Source organism: Podarcis muralis, chromosome 5, assembly GCF_964188315.1.
Source record: "Podarcis muralis chromosome 5, rPodMur119.hap1.1, whole genome shotgun sequence".
NCBI lineage: Eukaryota > Metazoa > Chordata > Lepidosauria > Squamata > Lacertidae > Podarcis > Podarcis muralis.
The window spans coordinates 47,501,093-47,524,023 of NC_135659.1; the positions used below are offsets into that span (position 1 = coordinate 47,501,093).

General features: G+C 41.1%; 1 protein-coding gene across 7 annotated transcripts in view; it reads left to right on the plus strand.

Annotated features, from left to right (window-relative positions):
* The window catches only part of LOC114599023 (BEN domain-containing protein 5), a 723,068-nt gene that overhangs the window by 402,729 nt on the left and 297,408 nt on the right, over nucleotides 1-22,931 (plus strand). For 2 of the 7 annotated variants that reach the window (XM_028733539.2, XM_028733536.2), the window contains 2 exons: nucleotides 9,352-9,485; nucleotides 16,148-16,523. The exons of 3 other annotated variants lie outside the window; for them this stretch is intronic. In XM_028733539.2, coding sequence (XP_028589372.2) covers nucleotides 9,352-9,485; nucleotides 16,148-16,523 — 510 coding nt within the window. The remainder of the gene's footprint in view (nucleotides 1-9,351; nucleotides 9,486-16,147; nucleotides 16,524-22,931) is intronic. 2 more of the 7 variants (XM_028733538.2, XM_028733537.2) reach the window with 2 other exon arrangements.

The following is a 22,931-nucleotide window of genomic DNA, read 5'->3' on the forward strand; positions in this document are numbered from 1 at the left end:
TATACATTTTAAACCGAATACAACAATACAACGAATACAGCCTGGTTCATTTTGTTAGCCAACACCTAAGCTGGTGTACCGAAGAGGCCCAGATCGTGTCCATTGTTGTCATGTGACAGAAGCAGGGTCTGCTGAAGAGCCAGTGATTCATTTACTTGCTCCCTCTCCACCTTCCAGAACGTCCCATTTTGTAGGTTTATGCTTACCACCGGTAGGTGGGGTAACTGCTGGTGATGGCTCAAAGTGTTCTGTGGCTTAAAGTGTTCTGTGCCAGTGGAGCCACACAAGGCTGGGGAGAGGTACACCTCTGCTGCATCCACACACACCCACACCCACCCACACCCACATCCTGGCAGTTCAGAGAGTTGGATCACAGTGATATTTCACGTGTCACATTGCAGACCTGTTAAGATGGCCGCAGAGGCTGATTGATTCTGAATAATTCCTGAGAGCCTGTGAGATTTTGTTGTTGTAGCTGTTGAAGCCCTGATCACATTATGGAGTTCTGAAATGATGTGGACTGTAAATTCACTCCTCTTATTATTGAGCTGAGGCTGTACAGTGCCTTAGCTTATCCAATAGGATATGATGAAGAAGGTGGGGGCAATGTCTAAAATACAAATATGACTGGACAAAAGTGAGAGCTCATATTTGAGACCACTCTCTGGCAGCGATACTGCCCAACGAGTATACTGTTCTACCACTTTTGTATCATCTCAGTGCCATATACTGATGTGTCTTTGAATGATGAGATGTCCCCAAATGAGTCCACAGAAAGATCTTAAGGAAACCTTGAAGGCCTATTGTGACTTGCTTGGGGATAAAATTGCTGACATTCATCACATCCTGAACAGCACAATTAAAACAATTTAGTCACAGATTTAGGGTGTTGCCTAATTATTTTCATAGTACATGCTCAGGAAGTGGTTATTAGTGTCAACTACTGGCTGGTCATGGGACACGGGTGGCGCCGTGGGTTAAACCACAGAGCCTAGGACTTGCCGATCAGAAGGTCGGCGGTTTGAATCCCCGCGACGGGGTGAGCTCCCATTGCTCAGTCTCTGCTCCTGCCAACCTAGCAGTTCGAAACACGTCAAAATGTAAGTAGATAAATAGGTACCATTCCGGCGGGAAGGTAAACGTCATTTCTGTGGGCTGCTCTGGTTCGCCAGAAGTGGCTTAGTCATGCTGGCCACATGACCCGGAAGCTGTACGCTGGCTCCCTCAGCCAATAAAGCGAGATGGACCTAATGGTCAGGGTTCCCTTTACCTTACTGGCTGGTCACTAATATTACTTCCAGTACCAGATATCAGTCAGATGGTAGCTGGACATTACACATTCCTAAATAATGTTGATTATTTAGATCAGGGTTTATGCTTAGGTTTGTCACAGAAACTGATTTGTTAGTTCTGGTGACCTGCTGTGGAAGGACAGAAGAAGTGTGATATTGATAATTTTCTGGATACCTCAGTGGCATTTGATACTATCAGCCACACCATCCTGGGCCAGGTTATTGGAATGTAAGCACTTGGTGGATTCCAGAAGGTTGTCCTGGGGTCCTTTAGCTGTGGTTAAGGACAAAGGTCCAGCTGTAAAATGGAGCTCAGTCCAAACAAGATGGGATTTTTATTTATTTATTTTAAAGTTACACTTCAAGGTGGGGTGCAACCTAAAGCAGGTTCTGTAGGTAAGTAGTCTGCCTGACTGAGGATCTGTTCTGCTTAGGGTTGCATGCCCTCTTAAGTCTGCAGTACTGTTAGACCCATCCTTTGCTATGAACACCCAAGTCATGTTGGTGGCATGCAGCACTTTTCACAAAGTGCTTCAGATTAGAGTGCCAGTTGCTACTCCTTCTGAGCAGATGTAGCCTGGCCATGTTTATCCTTGTACCATTCAGGCTTGACAACTACAATACATTAGGAACAATACACTAGGAACATAGGAAACTGCCTTATACCAAGTCATGTTATTGGTCCATCTTGCATAGTACTGTCTGTATTGACTGGCAGATGCTCACCACCATTTCAGGTAAGGAGCCTTGCATCCCTACCTGAAGATTCCAGGGATTGAACCTGCATTCAAGGCAGGTGCTCAACTACTGAGCTATACAGTAGTACCTCGGGTTACATACGCTTCAGGTTACATACGTTTCAGGTTACAGACTCCGCTAAACCAGAAATAGTACCTCGGGTTAAGAACTTTGCTTCAGGATAAGAACAGAAATCATGCTCCGGCGGCCCGGCGGCAGCAGGAGGCCCAATAAGCTAAAGTGGTTCTTCAGGTTAAGAACAGTTTCAGGTTAAGAATGGACCTCCGGAACGAATTAAGTACTTAACCCAAGGTACCACTGTAGTTCTTTTTCAGAAGTATCTCATATTGAGAACATATCTACCATGCTGATGATGGGCATGCGTTATCTTGCCATCTTAATTGACTTCCTGTATGTTTCCAGGTGGTGGTGTTGCCTTGATCCCAGGATTTATAGGTTATGCCAAAGACCACCGGTTCTGATTATCTGTTAAGAGATTTTTTTCAGTCTTTTGCTTGTTGAGGTTAGGTGATGTGCCTAGTAGTTTCCAGTCTGTGGAATGATTTCCACTAGGCACATGCTGGATGATTTTTTAATTTTATTTTTTACTAATTTCTTCTATCCCATGCAAAAATGGCTTTAGTTTATTGTTGCCTTTTCAGTTCTGCTGCTTTTATATCTGAAATTTCAACTTGATTGCTTCCTGTGCTGCCACATGTTATTTTGAACTTGCTTATTCATATTAGTTTGTTTTGTTTTTATTGTTAAACTACATGTTGCTAGAAAATACCTTTCTGAAGTGGGATAATACAAGTCTATCAGATAAACAAATCCTTTCTATATGTGCTGTGTAAAATCACAATCTTCTATCTGTGAAACAGCACCCCCCCCCCCCCGCTTGCAGAATTATAGAAAAGTGCTTACATCAAGGATAAGAAGGAAGGCAAAAGGGGGAGAGAAAAAAAGCTAGCCTTTAAAAGGCCTGAGCTACTGAACTATGATTCAAAAACTGGAAAGAGTAAATTAATATCATCACTGCTCCTTGGTTAGTTGTTTGCCCCCCCCCCTCGCGAATACAAGTTTGTTTGTAGCTTTAAAATATTATTATCCAGATAAATAATAAATAAATATTATCCAGAGTGAGAAAACTACTTGCAGCACACAATAATCCCAAGGGTGCTGTTATCTAAGAAAGGTACACATTGAGCAGAACATTCTGGGGGCATGCATAGCAAAGAGGCTCTTCTTTCTAAGTATCCATTCTCAAGTTTGGGCATTATGAGCTGGCAGTTGAGGTGCCATTTTTAAAAAACAACCCCCCCCTCTGTTTTACAGAGTTCAAAACCAAAATGTCCTTTACCCTTTTAGGATTGTTTGATCCCAAAGACATGCTGAAAAGTTGGGGGTGTGGTGACCCTGTTGGCAGGACTGAGAATTAACAATCCTCTGTGCCGCAAGAGGAAAACCTTATATAATCTAGAATAACGCTCTGTATTCAAAATGCCAAACAGCAGGATTTGTGCTAAACACACTTAGGGGTCAAGAAGCATTTCAGGTCACAGGATTATTTATGCAATCAGTAACATTAAAAATCCCCATATCTGTGTTAAAATATGAGGTGAATATCATATCTGTTGCAAGACAGGAAGTGAAGCTGTAGCTTGTAAAAGGTACCTGTTCTATAAATCATTATATATGCTGAGTACAACATACCTAGATGCTAAGTTCAATCAGTGCAGAACAAATGGTAGTTAACAACAGTGACAATTCCTGATTAGTATCAATTATTTAATCAGGGTGGCCCACTGCAAAGTTTTCACTGCTAGACCGTAGTTCAAACATTTGCTGTAATTTCCCCCAGGGTTGTGACTTTGATTTTATCATGTATATTTTACTGAAAGAACAACACCCTTCTATGACTACAGCATAACAATTAATTATTCGTATCCAAAATATTGGAAATTCAGTGGTAATATTGATGCAAAAATTAGGTTTTTTTATTGTCAGAAACTTCAAGCAAGTGCTTCATACAGTCTTTTAAAAACTCTTCCCTTCCTGGTTGGCTGGAGGTGATTTTTACCTGCTGCATGCCTGGTCACAAACGTGATGTAGGAAAATAAGAATTCTCAGTATGGGGAATGATGACTCTCTATTGAGAATGCCTGATTTGGGGAAGACCCTACTCTTCTGAGGGGTTCCCCACCTCAAAAGCAGTAATACAGAATTTCCAACATTCATTAGAGTCATAGAATTGTAGAGTTGGAAGGGACCCTGAGCGTTCATCTCGTCCAATTCCCTGCAATACAGGAATGACAAGGATGACAGCAGTTTGGACTAGTGAAGTGAAGGTTCTTGGAGCAGGCTGAGTTAGCTGTCTACCACTTGCTCATAATCTTGCTCTTCATTCATTTATTTCATGATTGTAACTATTGAACTTGTACAAGGTGTGGTCCATTCTGGCTGAGTTTTGTGAGCTAGGAAATTACATATTGCAGTGTGTATTTGAATTTCTTGATAGGTATTCTGCCTGTGACTGAGGTGGGTAATCTGTGGCTCTTAGATGTTGTTGGACTCCCAACCCCAGTCAGATTGGTCAGTGATCAGAAATGATACACTGATGGGGTTTGAACTTAGAATGGCTGACAAAGAAAGAGAGGTGGGGCAGCTCTATGAAAAGGATGAATTTCATGTGATGGATCATTAGGAGTGAAATATGCCTTGATACATATATATAGTACAACTGTGCTTGGAATACTTTATCTAGTTCTGGTTGTCACATCCAAAAATGTAGAGCCAGAAGGCAAGAGGAAGTATAGCACAGATTTAAACTATGGAAGTTGCTACTACAAGATGTAGTGATGACCAACTTGGTTGGATTTAGACATATTCATTCAGGATAAGACTATCATTGGCTAATAGACACCACAGCTGTTATTGCTCTTTCAAATCAAAAACAGGATGCCTCTGAATACAACTTGCTGGGTAACATGAGCGGGAGAGTATTTTTGTGCTAATGTCCTGCTTGTGGACTTTCATAGGCACCTGGGAACAAAATGCTGACTTGATGGGTCTTTGGAATGATCCAGCAGGCCAGGTCTTGCATTATTATAATTGGAGTTGTAGTCCAACAACATCTGGAGGACCACAGCTTCCCAACCCTAGTTTCTAGCCTACAAGGTTTGGATTTGCTGATGTGATCCAGCTGATATGTTGAAGTTGTCCTGTGTAAAAATTGGCATACAGTAAAGTCTTGATATTGCTTCATCATCTATCTGTTAAAATGCACTTCATGCTTGTTATTCTATTGCCCTATCTGCTTTTGACAGCTTTATGATAATATGCTAGCTTGATTATCAGCTGTCTATTTTGCTTTGCCATGTATTGGGCTGTGCATGAATCCACACATACCTAATTGAACATGGAGAACCTGCTTCCTTCTGTTTTCTTCTTTTAGTATTAGTAATATTTTCTTTGGGTTTCAGAAGGATTTCAGGAGCTATCAGATACCAAAGAAGGCTACAAGCACTAACAGATTCTTGATACATCCCTGTGTGGAGTGTTCATGGGTAGCTGACAAAGAAAAATAGGGCGTTGTTGAGCAGTTATAGTAACAGCCAGCTTAAAAATTCTCTAAAGTTCAGTAGACCATGATGTTCTGCAGCTTCATTTTCTCTAATATCAGGTTCTCATAATTAGTTTGTTTGTAAGGCTTAGTAGGTGTTGACGGGAATGGGTTGGTTAACGATAATATAGATTGAGCCATTGCTTTCTTCTGATGTTAGTTGACAACATTTTGCTTTCAACATTATCCAAAGCAACCAAAATAAATAAAACAAATCAGTTTTAACACTGGCAGGATCTTTATATGGTCCCAGAATACTTGTACTTCCTTGGTTTGTGCTCCGTGTTGCAAAAATCTCCCAATAGTTGCTTGCCTGTCAGAACTGCTTCCAGGTGCCCAGACAAAGAAATCTTTAAATTTGAGGGTTTTCTTTACCTTCCTTTCCGGCTGTTGAAAACATGACTGACACTTTTACATATAGATAGACAGGTCCATGAAAATTTTGTGAGCCAGTAACTCTTTTTACACCAATCCAAGGCGTAAAAAAGCTGACTTGCACTTCTGCTCATCACTATTTGCTTTCAGGATCAATAGAAAATCAATGAGAATTATGCTATTAATATTTATTTAAAGTCTTTTTTATAAATCTATTTTGAATTACCCTTTTTTTCTTACATCCGTAAGCCAGGACTGGGCATGTCAACAGGGATTATCTCCACCTCCCCACCGTTAAACCACAGATATTCCTCTTCCCTCGTCACAAACTGCTCTTGATTTTTCTTTCTTTTAAAGGCAGTTTTCCTTGCAAAACCCAGGGTTACCTGGTGTTTGAGAAACACATCCAAGGCTTATGTGGGTTTGCAGAAGAAGTCACACACTTATTTCAAACCTAACCTATTTTGTGTCATAGAATGTAGCTATGCTGTGTTGCAAGAATGTATTTGTTGATACAACAAAGACTGGAGATTGGGCATTAGCTTCCAACACTCTCTTTAAAATTCAGAAGCTGAAAGGTTGTCCAGTTTTTTGCCAGTTAAGCAGTATTTTTCCAAGACATGCCATGCCTAATATAGTCTAATGCAGCCTTCCCCCAACCTGGTGCCCTCCAGATGTTTTGGTTTACAGCCCCCCTCTCAGCTGCAACTAATCAGGCGTGATGGGAGTTGTAGTTCAAAACATCTGGAGCACACCAGTTGGGGAAGACTGGTTTAGTGGACATAAAATTTCAAAGCATAAAAGATGCTATATTACTGATAAAGTGAGGTTAGAATGTTTGTGCTTTAAGAGATGCTGGTTTTTCCACAACATATTGTAAACACATGATTGAATACATCTTTAGGAGTTGCTGATTAGGAAAAGAACATGCACGGACACACTGTGTTCTAAGAAAAAATTCCATGAAGCTCTCTGAAACACTTCCATGTGGGTGCTGCTAGTACCCTATGTACTTAGTTTCATTTTCCTGAAGCAGCAGCTTTCAGTGGGCTCACAAATGGTTAGTGTTGACAGTGCAGAAAAGGAAAACAAAGGTAAATCAGGGTTTAATGAGGAGCATAGCATTCATTAGGCATGAGTTACACAGATGAATGCAATTCCTTTTTGTCAAAGACAGAAATGGATCTCTCAACTAGTGAAATTGTATCCTGAGGCAGAGTAAAGAAAATACATACAAAAGATGCAAAAAAAGGGAACCAAGACAAGCTAAAATGAACTGCAGATAGTCATAAGAAATGCCAAGCCAGATGCAAGAAGTAGTGATGAAATAAAATTCTAAACAGCAATCCTCAGAGTCCTCTTCTCAGTGCATTTTATAAGTCTGCCATTTTTAACAACACATCAGTCTGGCTGCTAGGTCTGGATAATCGCATTTTCATTTCCACAGAGAAAAAATGTAAAGGAGTCATCAGATTGATGTTGTCATAAGGAGCAGGAGATTAAAAATGAGAGAGTGGGGGTGGGAAAGTTAGGTTTACATAGAAGAAAGGAAATTACAGATAAATATTGATCAGAATTTTAAGTTTGTCTCACTCATATATTACGAAATAATCATAGGTAAATATATTAAAATTTGCAGGGGTACACCAAAGCAAACTTCCTTTCTTTACAAGATTTATTAGACACCTTTCAAAAGATCAAAGATGCATACAATAAAAACATTGTCAAGTAAAGTCAGCCCATTAAAAAAATAATAATTAGAATTGATCCAAAAATCAAGAGCAGCAGAGCAATAGATAATATAATCCCTTGATAAAAGCTGAAAGAGCATGAGAACAAAAAAGCATTAACAAATGAAAATATATTAACCATCTTGCAGAAAGCAGAGGGAGATTATGCATCTCAGTAAGCAGAAACATCAACCCTGTTTGATTTCTTGGATGTCTTGATAATAGCTGCCTTGGTCCCAAATTATGTGTTGCTTGCCAGGAGCTGAGTGACAAATGAAAAGTTTAGGAAGGAAACTTTCAGGGGTGATATGGGTTCTGAAATTGCACCTGAAGGCTCCAGAGTTCTGCAAAGAAACATGCACACTCCTGTCTTGGTTCTCAAGCCACTGGACTCCAGTGGTGGCCTCTGCTTCAAAAAGCAGTAAACATAGTTAGGATTGGAGGGTCCCATTCAGGCCTCTGCCTGTCCCTGTGATGCAGAAAGTCCTGCTTGTTGTTGCCACTTAATCTTTTCCTTGCCAGAGCAAAGGAAATGGCATATTTATATATAATGAAAATATTGGCAGTTTTATTTTGAATTGGGCTCAGTAAAACAAGGTCTAACTCCTTTCCACAGCAAGCCCACTTGCCTGGATATTTACCAGTGGTGACATTGGTTCAGTTTGTACGGCACATTAAACCATAGTGTAATACACACTGCGCAGACATTCCCACAGCACCTTTTCCTTGCACTTCCTGCTGCCACACGGCAGATGAAACAACCCAGAGTCTGTGTTGTCATGTCATCTGAACCTAGGCTCATGGTTTTTCCTCCAAACAAACCATGAGCTGTAAGCCAATTACAAACCTTGGTTACTGTTCATGGTTTGTTTGGAGGAAACACATCACAATCCAGACTCTGGCTTGCTTTGTCCACAGTGCAGCAGGGGAGAGGAAGAGTGCTGTGGGAGCTTTTGAGCACTATGCACTAGTACATTAATGTAGAGAGCAATCTGGGCAAGTGACAGTGGCAGTGACAGCTTTTTTTTTAGCAATGCCATAGTGGGAATGTTGGGAGAGTGGTCTCTGTTTTTCTCCACCTGACTCTTGTAAGTTGAGCTGCTACCTGCTGCAGGTGTCAACAGTGCTGAAAGAACTTCATTTCTCAGTATGCCAGCTGCTTGGGAATTTACTATAACTGTTCTGAGAGATGGGGGAGAGGTATTCTTAATGCATATATGCTGGAGGAACGCCAGCATATCTTCTTTAAACATTGCCTCTTCCTTTTTTTTTTTGGTAAAAGACTTGTCCTTTTGTAATAGGAAATTTAAAATTTTCATACATTGAAATGAAATAACACAAATAGAAATGTGGTGATTGTATTTTTCTGTCTTGGAAAATACAGAATTAAAAAAATGTAGAATTGCATGTGGCACTCTTCATTTTGGTGTTAATGTTTAGAGTCTGTGGAGCAATTGAATTCCACTGCACACTGAAGACAGTTGAGCATGGGAAACTTTAAGTGGTCTGGCCTCAGTGATACAGCATTTGAATGATAAGTTTGATGAAAAGTTTGATGAATTTGACCATTTTTATTTTTATGTAAATTTTACAGAAGATAAAACTGATCTTGAAAACAGTGTGATGCAGAAGAAAATTAAAATCCCCAAGCTTTCTCTCAATCACCTAGAAGAAATAGGAGAAATTACAGATTATGGGGATGAAGATATGGAACTTAGACACTGTAAGGTATTGGAAGTTTTTTTGTTGCTCTTTTTTAAACTTTGTGGCTTCAGAGCTTAAAGGAAAGCATACAAAGCATTGTATTACTGGCTATGACTGATGGGAGTGTGAATGTGATCAAGACTCCTGAATTGCTTTAAATGTCTCTCTTGTAAATGCATGGGGCTTTTTCATTCTATTTGCTCAAGTTCCTTTCTTTAGTCATTGTTGGACACTCTTTCACTTTGGCCCAAAGAGTTGTTTTGCTAGTTTTTTAATTGAAGGTCAGCTACAGGGTTTTGTGAATATGAGTTTTGAGCTTTGTTACTCATTTTGCGTTGTAAATTTAAAAGAACGTTTTACGACAGTTCATGAAAGAAACTTCTCTTTCACATTCATGTCTATTGCAGAACTCCTTCATTGGTTGCCTTTTCTTCCCTTCGGTTACTGGTGTTAACTGGTTAACACCAGTAAATAACTTCATAGTGGACTGTCATTTTCTAAAGTGTGGCATGTGGATGAAGTATGATACATGTATAATCCATGTGTTTATGGGTTTGAGAGTATCAGCACCTGCCTTTTCTAGATATTTAAAAGTTCTAATCTTAACAAAAAACATCAACCCCACAATGAAATATATACAACATAATTCATTCTGCTATTGAAGGGGAACATCCAATTCCCTCATCCTATCAGAAAAGGATTTCTGCTCATGCAAAGGGCCTCTCCTCTCTCCTCCCTCAATATGCTTTGGCCAAATCTGCTCTAGAGAGTCGGGAGAATCCCCCAGAACAGATTTAGAGTGTGCATGAGGGTGGGAAATATTAAACCACTCAGGGTTGTTAAAGGAGCATCGAAGAGCTACAAAAGGACCTCTCCAGACTGGGAATTCACCCAGTGTGGCAAAATGGCAAATGCATTTAAGTGCAAACTAGCGTAAGGTGATTAATGTGGGGACGGAAAAAGCGTAATTCCGCATATATACTCTGAACTGGAGGGGAGAGGAGCGAGAAACCTTGGAGTTGTAGTAGATAGCTAAGTGAAGATGCTGACCCAGTGTGCAACAGCTGTGAGAAAGGCAAATTCCATGCAGGGGATCATTAGGGAAGAAATTGATAATAAAAGTGCTGATACCCAAAGTCATGTGATCGATGAGGTTACCATGACAGCTTTGGGGCTTCATCCTATGTTTTCTGTTACTAGATGGAAATTATAGTAGCCTACTTCACAAGAAGCACATGGTAAACTGAAAGTGTCACATAAAAATATCAGTATGAAACATAAAACAATACACAGTGTGCTTGTCTTTTTAAGTGACTGGCTGAGCAGGAAAATGTGCTCAGTGATTGTAGTCTCACCATCTGGAAACTATTTTTTCCTCAGTGGATTTAGGTAACGAAATACACTGACCTTGAGCTAAAAGTTCTCAGGAAAATTCCTTCCTGATTTTTGTCAGGATTCATCTAAAGACATGTACCCTACAAACAGTTCTTGAACTCATCTGGTTTAAAAGTAAATGGAGTGAATAAATGCTCAAAATGAAGAGATCTGTGATGCAATAAAGAAGCATCATACAAAAAGTACACAACAGACATGCAAAAATGTTTTAATATATGTTTGTATTCCAGGTTTTGCTTATGTGATAAAATGGTTTGTGGGACACATAGTTCTGGGTCATATTATTTGCCAAAGCTTTCCCTCTTTAGCCTGCTACCAGGTACTGTGTAGTAATCAGCCTTTTATATACTGAAGAAAACATTACCTGGCTCTCCTTTGCCAATACATACCAGTACTCAAGCCTGCTTATGGAGGTGTACTTCATTTTAATTCTAGGAAAATCAGATAGGGAGCATATGCACGCACATTTTGACTATTTTAGATTCATGATGACTGCCAATGTTTTCATTAGAGTCAGGGAATAGGTGTTTGGCTTAGTGACAACGTTATAGAGAAACAGCATATACAAAAGCTATTGCGTACGTATGCCACAGGCATACTGTTTGTGTTTTAATGTTGCAGTGTAAGTTTATTTTATTTGTTTAACAAGAAAAAATGGTAGAAGCATGATAACCACACCATATGATCAATGTATTGGCCTGAATATAAGCCGCACCTGAATATAAGCCACACCTTTAAAATTGAGGGGGGGGGATACCCAAATATAAGCCACTCCATTCCTTGCTGCTCCTGGCTGCATACTTGGGGGGAGGGGGGAGCCACACTGCGTTGCCAGCGGCTTTCCCCTTTCCTCACTCTTTCCCTTCCCGGCCTTGGGGAAGAGGACAGGGGACTACACACAGGGCATGCGCATCTTTGCTGCGCTCCTGCCACTGTTTGCCCCACGCTCCTGATTGCATACCGTAAAGTCACGTTTATAAGCTGCACTTTAACTTTTCACGGTCGGAATTTGGGGGGAAAGTGAGGCTTATATTCAGGCCAATACGGTATGTTTTCTCATAAATGCTAGCTATAGTCAACATGGGAAGGAACACACCCAGTTACCCAGACTGTCAAGCTGTTTTGAAAATAGCTTAGAGGCTTGGTTTTGTCAAGATCTTGCTGCAATCTCGTCTTTCAGAGTCCAAATGCCTGCAAGTTCACAGTAAGATGTTGCTTGATTTAGAGGGACTTTCGAACCTGGCCAATATCTGCCTGTCTTTTAAGGCAAAAGGTTATTTTCAATCTGTATTATGCATTCTGCTGTATTATTCTATCACTGCTCCATAATGTGTTTCATGTACAGTTATGATAGTTATTTTGTCATCTTTGTTGTAGCACTTGCTTTTGTTGCTTATTTTATGATTAAGTTGTAAATCAGTTTTGTTAACAGCTTAGGTATGTAGGATATGTTGTATTTCTTATTTTGGAAATCTTGATGTGAAAATAAGTTAATGTCTTATACATAAAAAGTTTAAGAAAAGCGGCTTGCATTTGGTGTGACAGGTATAATGATGACCTTTTCTGCATAAATAGTATTCTTAAAAGTTTGAGGTGCTTGATGCCCATGATGCACTGTCCTTATATCACATTTGTCATGGTTGCATTTTAGTTCTGATTGTCAGTGAGAACTGATGCACCAATATGGTAGACTATATATAGCCTGCAAACTTTCATCCTTCCACGCAGTAAAGTTTGCTAAAGTGGTTTTTTATTTTTGCCATAAAAGAGAAACATTTTCCTCTGAATTGCAGTTTTGTGCTCCATTCCAAATATTTTAATAAGATGAGAATGACCAGCTGCTCAGTGGCACTATTTAACATACTGTACAGTGCCCACAATCCCGATAGGTATAGTTATATTTTGCTGAAAGTTGAGACCTTGTCACTAAATTGTGCCAATGAGCTCAACAGCCATTAAAGGAACATCCTATATTTCTTAGATATAAACTGTGCCATTGAATATTGTTGCACCATTTCCTATAAAATTATCAACCGGGCAACATTTCAAGAAAGTCAAGAGATGTTGTGATCCACCAGAGAACTTTAGAGCACTATCAAGAGGATTCAAAACAACCCCCAAATAACAGGATAAGATTGCCTTCAAATAATTCTCCCCCTGTGGCCTATTAAAAGTATTGGCAGAGAATTTCTGGATGCAGTGAAGAACAGTGTATTATCAGAAAATACTGTTTTTCTTTTGATTAGATCAGTGGATGTTCTGGCATTTGGGCATTTTGATTAGAAGGACTGACTCCTTTAAGCATTCAGCACACTTATTATTCAGCAGATAGTTAATAATTTTGGAAATGCACTTGAGCAAATACCTGGACTTAAATACACTGGACCATCTGAAAGAACTGATCATGCTTTCAGTAGCGGACAGATATGTTAATTATGGCTCTTCATCTTTCAGAATTAATATGCTGTCAATATCTTTCTATTTGCATGCACTTGGAGTCACACCTGCTATTTTCTTAGATTCATCATCATGGTTTCCTCTTGTTGTGACAAGATCAACTGTGGAACAGTAGAAGAATCATTCCAGTCGATGCATGTTTCAGTTTTGAATTTTTCATGATTCTTCAAATTCTATAGCTAATTGGAATTCAGACCTGGAATTTCTACCCTTTTCAGAAACTGATCTCCTTGTTAAATCCTGGATTTTATACTTCACAATTACATTCTTATTTCTGTTTTACAAAAATAATTACCCACTCTTCATTACTGCAGGCACTGCCAGAGTGGACTACAAGACTTGAAATAAGACAAGTCTCTCTCTCTCTCTCTCTCTCTCTCTCTCTCTCTCTCTCTCTCTCTCTCTTCTTCTCTCCCCTCCTCTCTCCCTAATTCTCCCTCCCCCCCCCCATTTTAAACTTGCAAGAGAAGTTACAAAATTCTAAAACAATAGGCAAAACACTATTGTTTAGTATACACTTGTGTAAAAAGACATGTCTTCATAAAGCATTTGAAGTTCAGAGCTGTATGTTCTTTAAAAATAGGGACGCGGGTGGCGCTGTGGGTAAAACCTCAGCGCCTAGGACTTGCCGATCACATGGTCGGCGTTTCGAATCCCCGCGGCGGGGTGCGCTCCCGTCGTTCAGTCCCAGCGCCTGCCAACCTAGCAGTTCGAAAGCACCCCCGGGTGCAAGTAGATAAATAGGGGCCGCTTACCAGCGGGAAGGTAAACAGCGTTCCGTGTGCTGCGCTGGCTTGCCAGATGCAGCTTGTCACGCTGGCCACATGACCCGGAAGTGTCTGCGGACAGCGCTGGCTCCCGGCCTATAGAGTGAGATGAGCGCACAACCCTAGAGTCTGGCAAGACTGGCCCGTACGGGCAGGGGTACCTTTACCTTTACCTTAATGGCTTTTGAACGGGTTTGCTGTTTTTATGTTGCAAGTATACTCAGGGATCCCATATTTCATACAGTGAAAAACTGGACATAAAAGCTGTTGAGCTTCCCCCCCCAAAAAATCACAAAAATGAAGTTTTTGAGCTTTTTTAAAAAAGGAAAATTGTATGGGCTGCCCTATGTCTGGATTCTGACTGCAGTGTTCTGGATATGTGCAGGAAATTCCAGACGTAGGGCAACCCTAAGTATGAGTATGCTTTGTCATACTTGAGTATTTCTCATTTAAGTTCAGGCTGGTCTTCTGTATGTTTTCGTTCAGAATTTTAGATCTTTGGTGGTGATGACTAGAAAATAAGGAAAAGTAAATTTTGCAGTTCTGACATGCTTCTCACTCAAGAACTGTGCACTGACCATTACTGTTAACATGTATAAAAATGTGCAGTTTATTGTTCATGCACATACTATATCCAAATACAAATTTAACATTTGATACATCTGTTTTATGATACTGATAAACTCTTTAGTGCTATTGTGACAGTATATTGACATGGTTTTTATTCTGCATTTATTGCCACATTCTCATTTTGTTACGAATTTAAAATAAACTTCTAATTCAACATGAAAACACGGGCTGTTTGATATTTTTGCATTTACTAGCTACATATGTAGTGTTTCTCTATAATGTTGCCCTAAGCCAAAACAATGCAGTTTTATCATGAAAACAGTTATTATTTTAAAGCAAACCCTTTCAGTTACACATCTGCTTTGCTTGATGTTAAAATGGGGCACAAAGTAGCTGTAAGAAAGCTTAAGTATTAATACTAGGAGTCAAAGGGATGGCAGATAAATTTGCCTTGGAGACATTACCCCAGTTGAGATATGGCTGATTATTGCACAGTACTGGATAGCCTGATGCCGAATGAAATTATTTCATTACTATTTTTGTTATATTGTGGAATTATTCCACTCAGTCACTTGGTTTGAGCTTTGATGCCCCCCAATTATGTTAATGGTGTGAAAGTTGTGGCCACACCAGTAGCGTACGAAAATTTATTTTATGTATGTTTGTATGTATGTATGTATGTATGTATGTATGTATTTCCCACCTTTTACTCCAAGGAACTCAAGCTGGTGTACATGCTTCTTTCTCCCAATTTTCCCCCTCACAACAACCCTGTGAGGTAGGGTTGAGAAACAGTGACTTGACCAAGGTCACCCAGTGAACTTCATGGCTGAGTGGGGATTTGAACTGTGCTCTCCCAAGTCCTGGTCTGACACTAACCGTTACATAAATGCGTACTGCCAGGAAATTTTGCAGAGAACTATTAGCTAGCCTTCAGCAAATCTGTTTTGTCACTTCAATGCACTGAGAAAAATATAGTTTTCAGCTGATGGAATGAAATAACACAATATCTATGCCTATTTTTTTCCCCCTGGGAGCATTCAACACTTAATAGTGTTGTTGAAAAATATCTAGGTGCTAACAACTTTCTTAGTTTGTGTGTTGAGAAAATAAATTTCATACAAAAGCCACAATTGCAAACCAGCAAAGGAGTTCATGTAAACCAGTGTGGTCCCATACTCTTCAGCATACTAAGGACTCTCTGTGCATTGTGGAGAATTCCCACTGCCAATTGTCCGCAACTTTTGACTAGCTTTGGTAGGCAGCCCAAATTGGGTTTACCATCAGCCCTGCTTTCTCCAAATGCTAACTTGAAAAGATTGTGATTATTTATTATTATTATGGTTCAATAAAAAAGAATGACTTCATATTTAGTATAGTTCATTATAAGCACATCGTTTACTTGAGGACTCTGGTGAATTCCTGTTTTAATTAACTATAGATCTCTGTAGCATGCTACGTATTATATGTTAACACAATGTTTGTTGTAACACACAGAGACAAGATGGAAGGAAACAAAATGAAGGTACGCACAAAAGCATTGAAGCAGTTGTTGCGCGCCTTGAAAAACAAAATGGAATGAGTCTCAGTAGCAATTCCAGTCCTGAAGCAACATTTATGGAAACTTCTGAAAGGATGAACAATATGGACGATGCTGTAGTTCCTCGAGTTCTTTATGAAGAATTGCTGCGAAGCTATCAGCAGCAACAGGAAGAAATGAGACACATTCAACAAGAACTTGAGCGAACAAGAAGGCAGCTTGTTCAGCAAGCAAAAAAGCTAAAGGAGTATGGGACATTAGTGTCAGAAATGAAGGAGCTCAGAGACTTGAACAGACGGCTACAGGATGTACTGCTTCTCAGACTAGGCAGTGGTAAGTACTTGGATATATGTGGGACAAGTTCTTAAATAATTTAATTTTAAATTAGAATGGCTGAAATAATCACCACAATATAATCTGCTTCATTGCATATGCCAATCTTCCATTTCATACATTGAAAATTATGTATTCATGTTCCTTTTTTCATTCTTTTTGTTAATAGAAATTTTCATCCTGGTAATATTGGCATGCTTTTCCAGGGCTGCACACAGCCATGCTGTGCTGCAGCTGTGGAAACATACTCTTTTTGAAAACCACTTTGAGGTTTTATTATAATCAGGCAGTATATAAATGTTTTGAAATAAATAAATACATCTAGGTATCTCTTCCCACCCAAATCAGAAAAAAGCATGCAGAAATATAAGAATTTTTCATAGCACACTGGTCCTTGTAGCATGTCTGCAACATCATTTATGGCATCTTAAGTATTGTGGCCAAAGTTCTTGCTAGAATGAGAAAAGGAATCCAATAAATATCTTGAATAAATATAAGAGTTCCATCTTACAGCATGATCCTTTGCATGTGTACTCGGAATCTCACTATTTAGCAGGACTTGCTTTCAGATAAGTGTTCATAGGATTGGAGAACCATAAGCCAAACTTTCAAAGTGATCTCCTTGAGCAGACAACATTTGCTCCAATTTATTTTTCAGTTCCATATCTGTAAATTCCATTGATTTTTAAAATTCAATTTAGATTTTCTCAAAATGTATACTATCTAAAACTTTGTTTGGTTTACACAAAACCAAAGACACTTTTGCCACATTTGGACAATCAGGTACTGGCTTGACAAACAAGGCTTGTGGCACTATTATGAGTGTGTTTCCAATGTTTCAAAGTCTCCAGATAGGGGTACAGTCATACCTTGGTTCTCGAACGTAATCCATTCCTGAAGTCCGTTTGACTTCCAAAAACCTTTGAAAACCAAGGCGTGGCTTCCAATTGGCTGCAGGAGCTTCCCTCTCTCAGTCGGAAGCTGCTTTGGATGTTCGGCTGTTCGCAAACTGGAACACGCACTTCCGGGTTTGCAGTGTTTGGCAGCCAAAACGGACGAGTACCAAGGTGTTTTAGAACCAAGGTACGACTGTATAAGGAAAGGTGCTCCTTTAGGTAACCTCATCTCAAGATGTCCAGGGCTTTATATGCCAATAGCAAGACCTAAAACCTGGCTCAATAGCAAAATGGCAGCCAGTGAAACTCTTTCAGCCCAGGTGTTATGCACAGTTGATAGGCGCCCTCTTCCACAGTCTTGCTGTGGCATTATGCACTAGCAACAGCTGCCAGTTCAACCTTAAGGGAAGCTCCACAAAGAGTTCATTGCGGTAATCTAATCTGGAGACTTTCTGGGCTTTGACCACTTTACCTAGGCTATTCCAATAAAGGAATGGTCATATCTGTTGCAGCAGCCAAACTAGCAGAAGGTACTCCTTATCCACTGGTTCTCCAGTGACAAAGATGGATTCAGGAGCACTTCCAAACTACTTACTTGCTCCTTCAGAGAGTGAAACCCCATTTAGAACAGTCAGTTGTTCTGCTCCTGGGCCTGGGAAGTGCTCCTAAACAGAACCTTAATCCTAATCAGAATTCAAGCTCAGTTTATTGACCCTCATCCAGCCCATCATGGCACCTAAGCACTTACCCAATTCCTGCATAGTCACTTGATTCAGAAAAAGAGTTGAGTTATGTTTTGTCGCTCACATGATGTGACAGACAATACATAATAAAAGCAAAAACAACCCAATAACCCCCCCCCCCTTCCCGGTCATATTTTAAAAGTGCATCAGATGTCCTGGTTAAAGGGGTGTGTTTTCATCTGGTGCCTTAAAGGGGTATAATGAAAGTGCCAGCTGAACCTCCCTGTGGAGAGCATTCCGCAAATGGGGAGCCACTGCAGAAAAGGCCCATTCTCGTGTTGCCACCCTCCGGACCTGCCATGGAGGTGACACAAAGAAGAGCGTCAGAGGATGATCTCAGGGTCTGGGTAGGTTCATATGGAGAGAAGCAGTCCAATAAACTGTTTAATCTATAGGCTTTCTGCTAGACCACTGCTAAGCCACTGCCACAACATATTGGATCTGTGCATACATATGCCATGCTCATCTTTCAGTCGTGTTACTCTACAAATACCTCTTATTGTCAGTGTTCAGTCCTTCTCTGTGCAACTTTTTTTGGTTACTTTTCTGTTTTGGAAGTTGTGACAAATCTCTTTCTTAGCATCTGACATCTTTTCCACTGGGAAGTATTATGAAAAGTTTCTGTTCAGTTCCCTCTTCTAAGCATGATGTCGTAATTTTCGACTTGATATTCCCCTGCTTATTCTTCTTTGAAGTTTCATTTAGCTCATTGAAATATAGGGATGGCTGGGTGACTTCTCTTACATTCTCCAGTACTGTGTGAATGGGTATTTGAAGAAAATATGAAAGTGTTAGATTATTTTTTTCCTCCAGTGTCTTGGAGTGTGCTGTCACTGAAGATGTGATAGCCCTATATTTTGACAAATCGGATTTCTTAATTATAGTAGCCAGTTACATTTAAAACAAGGAAGATAAATGTTGTGTTTCTTGGTAAGAGATAAGATGCAGTAGTAAACAATATTTAGACTTCAAGTTTAATTTTTAAAGAAAGTTATTACAGTTTTATCAGATATTTAATTAGCTACAAATCTTTTCTTCTTTTATTAAGCTGGTTTTCATGCAGTCAAAGTAAGCTGAGCTCTCAAAATGTTTGCACTTCCCTTTAGATTACCTTTCTAAATACTACCATGCATTTTATTTTATTTTTACTAGCCCACTAAGAGGCTAGTGACCATGGAAATGCAGTTTGTTAGCGGCTGATAAAAAGTGCCCTACCAAATAGGCTGGCACAGGAGGGGCAGAGCTGAGGGATGAGTTTCCCTTCCTCCACAGCTAGCCTGCAAACTGAATGGGCAGGCGGAAGAGGGACGGAGATACCTGTCCATTCTCTGCCAGTTCACTGACCTTCATGGTCACCTATGGCTATTCAGCTAAATACAGGTCTGATTTAGGAAAAGGACTGGTGAGAAGGTACTTTTCTATTTTTACTACAAATACCTTTCAGAATCAAAGCGTTGAGAAGAGAACATACTTCCTTATGTGAGTGCATAGGTAGTACTCTTTCCCTAAGTGATCTAATGTCAAGTGTGTCAGGAGATAAAAACTAGTTTCCATAAATTTTTAGAAGGCATAAGCAGTCACAGGTGAAGCAGGGAAGCAGAAAGGATTAATTTCTGCATATTTCATTTTGTTTCCTTTTGATAGAGAAACATTCTAAGAGCTGAGAAGCCCAGTTCATATTTTTTGCACACACTCTCAAATCCCAAGCCTCTGCTCTTTTGATCTCTTAAATATTGTATGTTGGACTCTTACCACTTCAAATACATCTCAGAAAGTGTGAATCTACATTCAAGGCTTTCCCCGCTATCTTTTTGAAAGAAAACTTAAGCTGTGCTGTTGTGTTGTAGTGTGTACTGGAATTAAAGCAGCAAATCAGTGGGTCCCTGTCCACGCAGAAGTCCCAGTTGTGCCTGCTGCCTGGGAAGGCAGCAGGAGAGCAAAGCATTGGCAGCAGCTGGGTTGTAGTCTGGCTCAGCCACCACCTGGCTGTGCTGCAGCCCAGGGCCTACCATGGGAGCTGTAAGTCTAATTAAAGGCCTGGCCCAGACTTCAGTGGTGCTGTTTTCAACCGCTGGTGAAACCGCCATCGCACTCTGACCCACCAGAGGGAGAATCGAGCTGAATCGGCAAGGGGCTGATACCACTCATTCCTTCCTCCGCTTCTTTAAACTGCTTGGCTGAGGAGTGAGCTGCTGCCCTTGCCTCAAGGAACCCCTGACCCACCACCGGCGGGATGGGAGCTCCGTTGAAGTGCTCCCCCTCCCCAGCTCAGAGAGCTCTGCCCCAACACCTGCTTGCACATGACAAGGAGTGGGATTGGGGCTGCTCAGCTGGGGAGCCCAAAGCCTCTGCTTCCCAGCTGAGAGATCCCCAACTCTGCTGCTTTTTGCACCCGAGTAGGAATGGGATTGGGGCTGCTCAGCTGAGAAGCCTGAAGCCCGCCCTTCCCAACTGAGAGAGCCCCAACCGTGCTTGGCTGCCTTCTCCGGGAGGGTGTGCTGCACCTTTCCTCCCAGAAAGATGGAGCCCACCATGGAAGGCAGGCCAGGCAGTGTAGGGGCTCTTTGATGCTGCTGGCAGGCCCAGCGCTCACCAGCAGCCTCCAGCAGCCCTTCCCCACAAGGCACGGATACGGTAGCTTTGCACCCCGTGCCTTGCAGACTTCACCCCGGAGTGTGGGCTGCATCATTCCTCCTGGGCTGAATGACCCACCCACCAGAGGAGAGAGACAGTGCACCCGCACAGGTAAAGGCAGTCAAACACATGGAGCCTGACAGGTTCCGTGCGCTTGGCTACTGCCGCTTGGTCTGACTTCGGGGAGTGGGGGGCAAGCTGGCAAGGTAGCTGCCCCCCCGCCCCGTGCCAGCAAAGGCAGAGGGAGCTTGGCCAAGGAGCCCCAAGGTTCTTGTTTCTCCAGTGTGAGCGGCAGGGGACTTGGGGCTGGCTCTGCTGGGAGCAGGAGCTCTCCTGCCGCCAACGGAGCCTGGCCAAGGGATCTTGGGGCTTGCTTACCTGGGCGCAGGAGCCTTTCCTCCCCCCAGTTGAGCAACAGGCTTGGACCAGCTGTATTGGCCACAGCCCGTGAGGCGCTGGGGTGAAAGCACCTGAGCTCCCACGATGAGAGCTGCAGGAGTTTCACCCAGTATATTGCCAGCTGGGGCCACTGCAGCTCTTTTCAACATCGCTGTATATCGTCAAACCGCGATGTTTGGCTGGCGATACACCATGATGTTGAAAACCCAACATCGTCCAGCCCTTGTGTGAGGTACAGCCACAAGCTTTTAGTGGCCTCATATGCAGGCACCAGCTTTTAGGTGCCTCTGGGCAGAAATGTGGCTGCATTGTGAAAAACAGTCTGCTACTAGTCCCCTCCCTTTGGCTAATAGATTTATATATCTGCCTTGGCTGTCTGTTGGTGATGGTAGCCAAGAATATCTGTTTACAGTGTCCCACAGGGCCAATGCTAGACACGGTCTTTGCCATGAGTTAAATGTATCATCTGAAAGTTATCTTACTGTATAACCTGGTAATATTTTATCCCAGAATGCTACACTTGGGGACTTTGAAACAACAAAAATGATGCACAAGAAACTTAGGAAGCAAAACTATGGAAAAAATATCTAACACTGTTGTATTTATTTTCTAATTCTAGTTCTGGATGTTCGACACCTCACAAATGAAAAGATTTTTTCACTGATACAGGGATTTTCCTTACTCCACACTTGTGTTTGCTAGGTTAAGATAATTTTGTTGACTTTCAGAAACCTCCCATTACTGCACAATTTCTTTCTTGCTTACCGAAGCACAAAAGCCACAAAGAGAGAGAAACTTTAAAAGTAGGCATGGTGCATGGCAAATTAGGCACGCAACACCAATTAGCAAAAACACAGTAAAAGGAATTGCATGTCTAATTCACAACACGCTGTGCTGTAAATGCAACTCTTAGTAGTTTGTGAAATCACTGTGAAGTTTATCTAGTTAGAAGAGGCTTTGATTTCGGAAATAAAACTATCCAGAGATATAGACTCTTAATTTTACTGCTTTCTGTCAGTGGCTCCTAGGTAATAGAACCTCATTTATATATTTATAGATAGGGGTACTGTGGGTACTGTGGATTGCAGTTTTGGTAGAGGTTACTAGTCTTGCTATGTTAGGAAGAGTTTAATTTCATACGTACAAATGTATAGATTATCAGCAAACAGCAGAAGGCCACCAAATAGAAATAGCATAATGGTTTCTGGTGAGGTAACCTTTTCTTTTTACAAATAAATATTTAGTGTCTGCATTTTTGGTTGTTCTCATTCTGCAAGAATTGTATGTAGCTAAGGGGAATGCTGTTCACACTCCTGTTACAAGATAGAAATAGGTCTTGCCTTGAATTGTTGATACAGGAGTGAGCTATTCTCTTCTCAGGTTCTCCAGTTACGGAATTTCTACATTCAGCCAGGGAAGGATTGAAGAGAAAGCCCTGGCTTAGCATCATTACGGTAGCTGAGTTGGAAGCAAGCACTTCCTGCTCAGCTTACAGAAAGGGATAGGCAGGACAACTCTGCAGAAGCTGCTGCTGTGTCCAAGAGCTCTTGGCTGCAGTGCAGACTTCCTCAAGGTTCTCTCGTCCATCCAGTCTCCTGCCCTAAAACCACTTGCTCTTTGGGGGGCAAAGGGAGACTCAGTCTTGCCCTCTGCTTTTGAAGCAACCAGGATGAGTGAAGGGGAATTGGGCTTGGAGATAGCACATACCTTTTGACATGTTGCCTCTGGGCCCATTT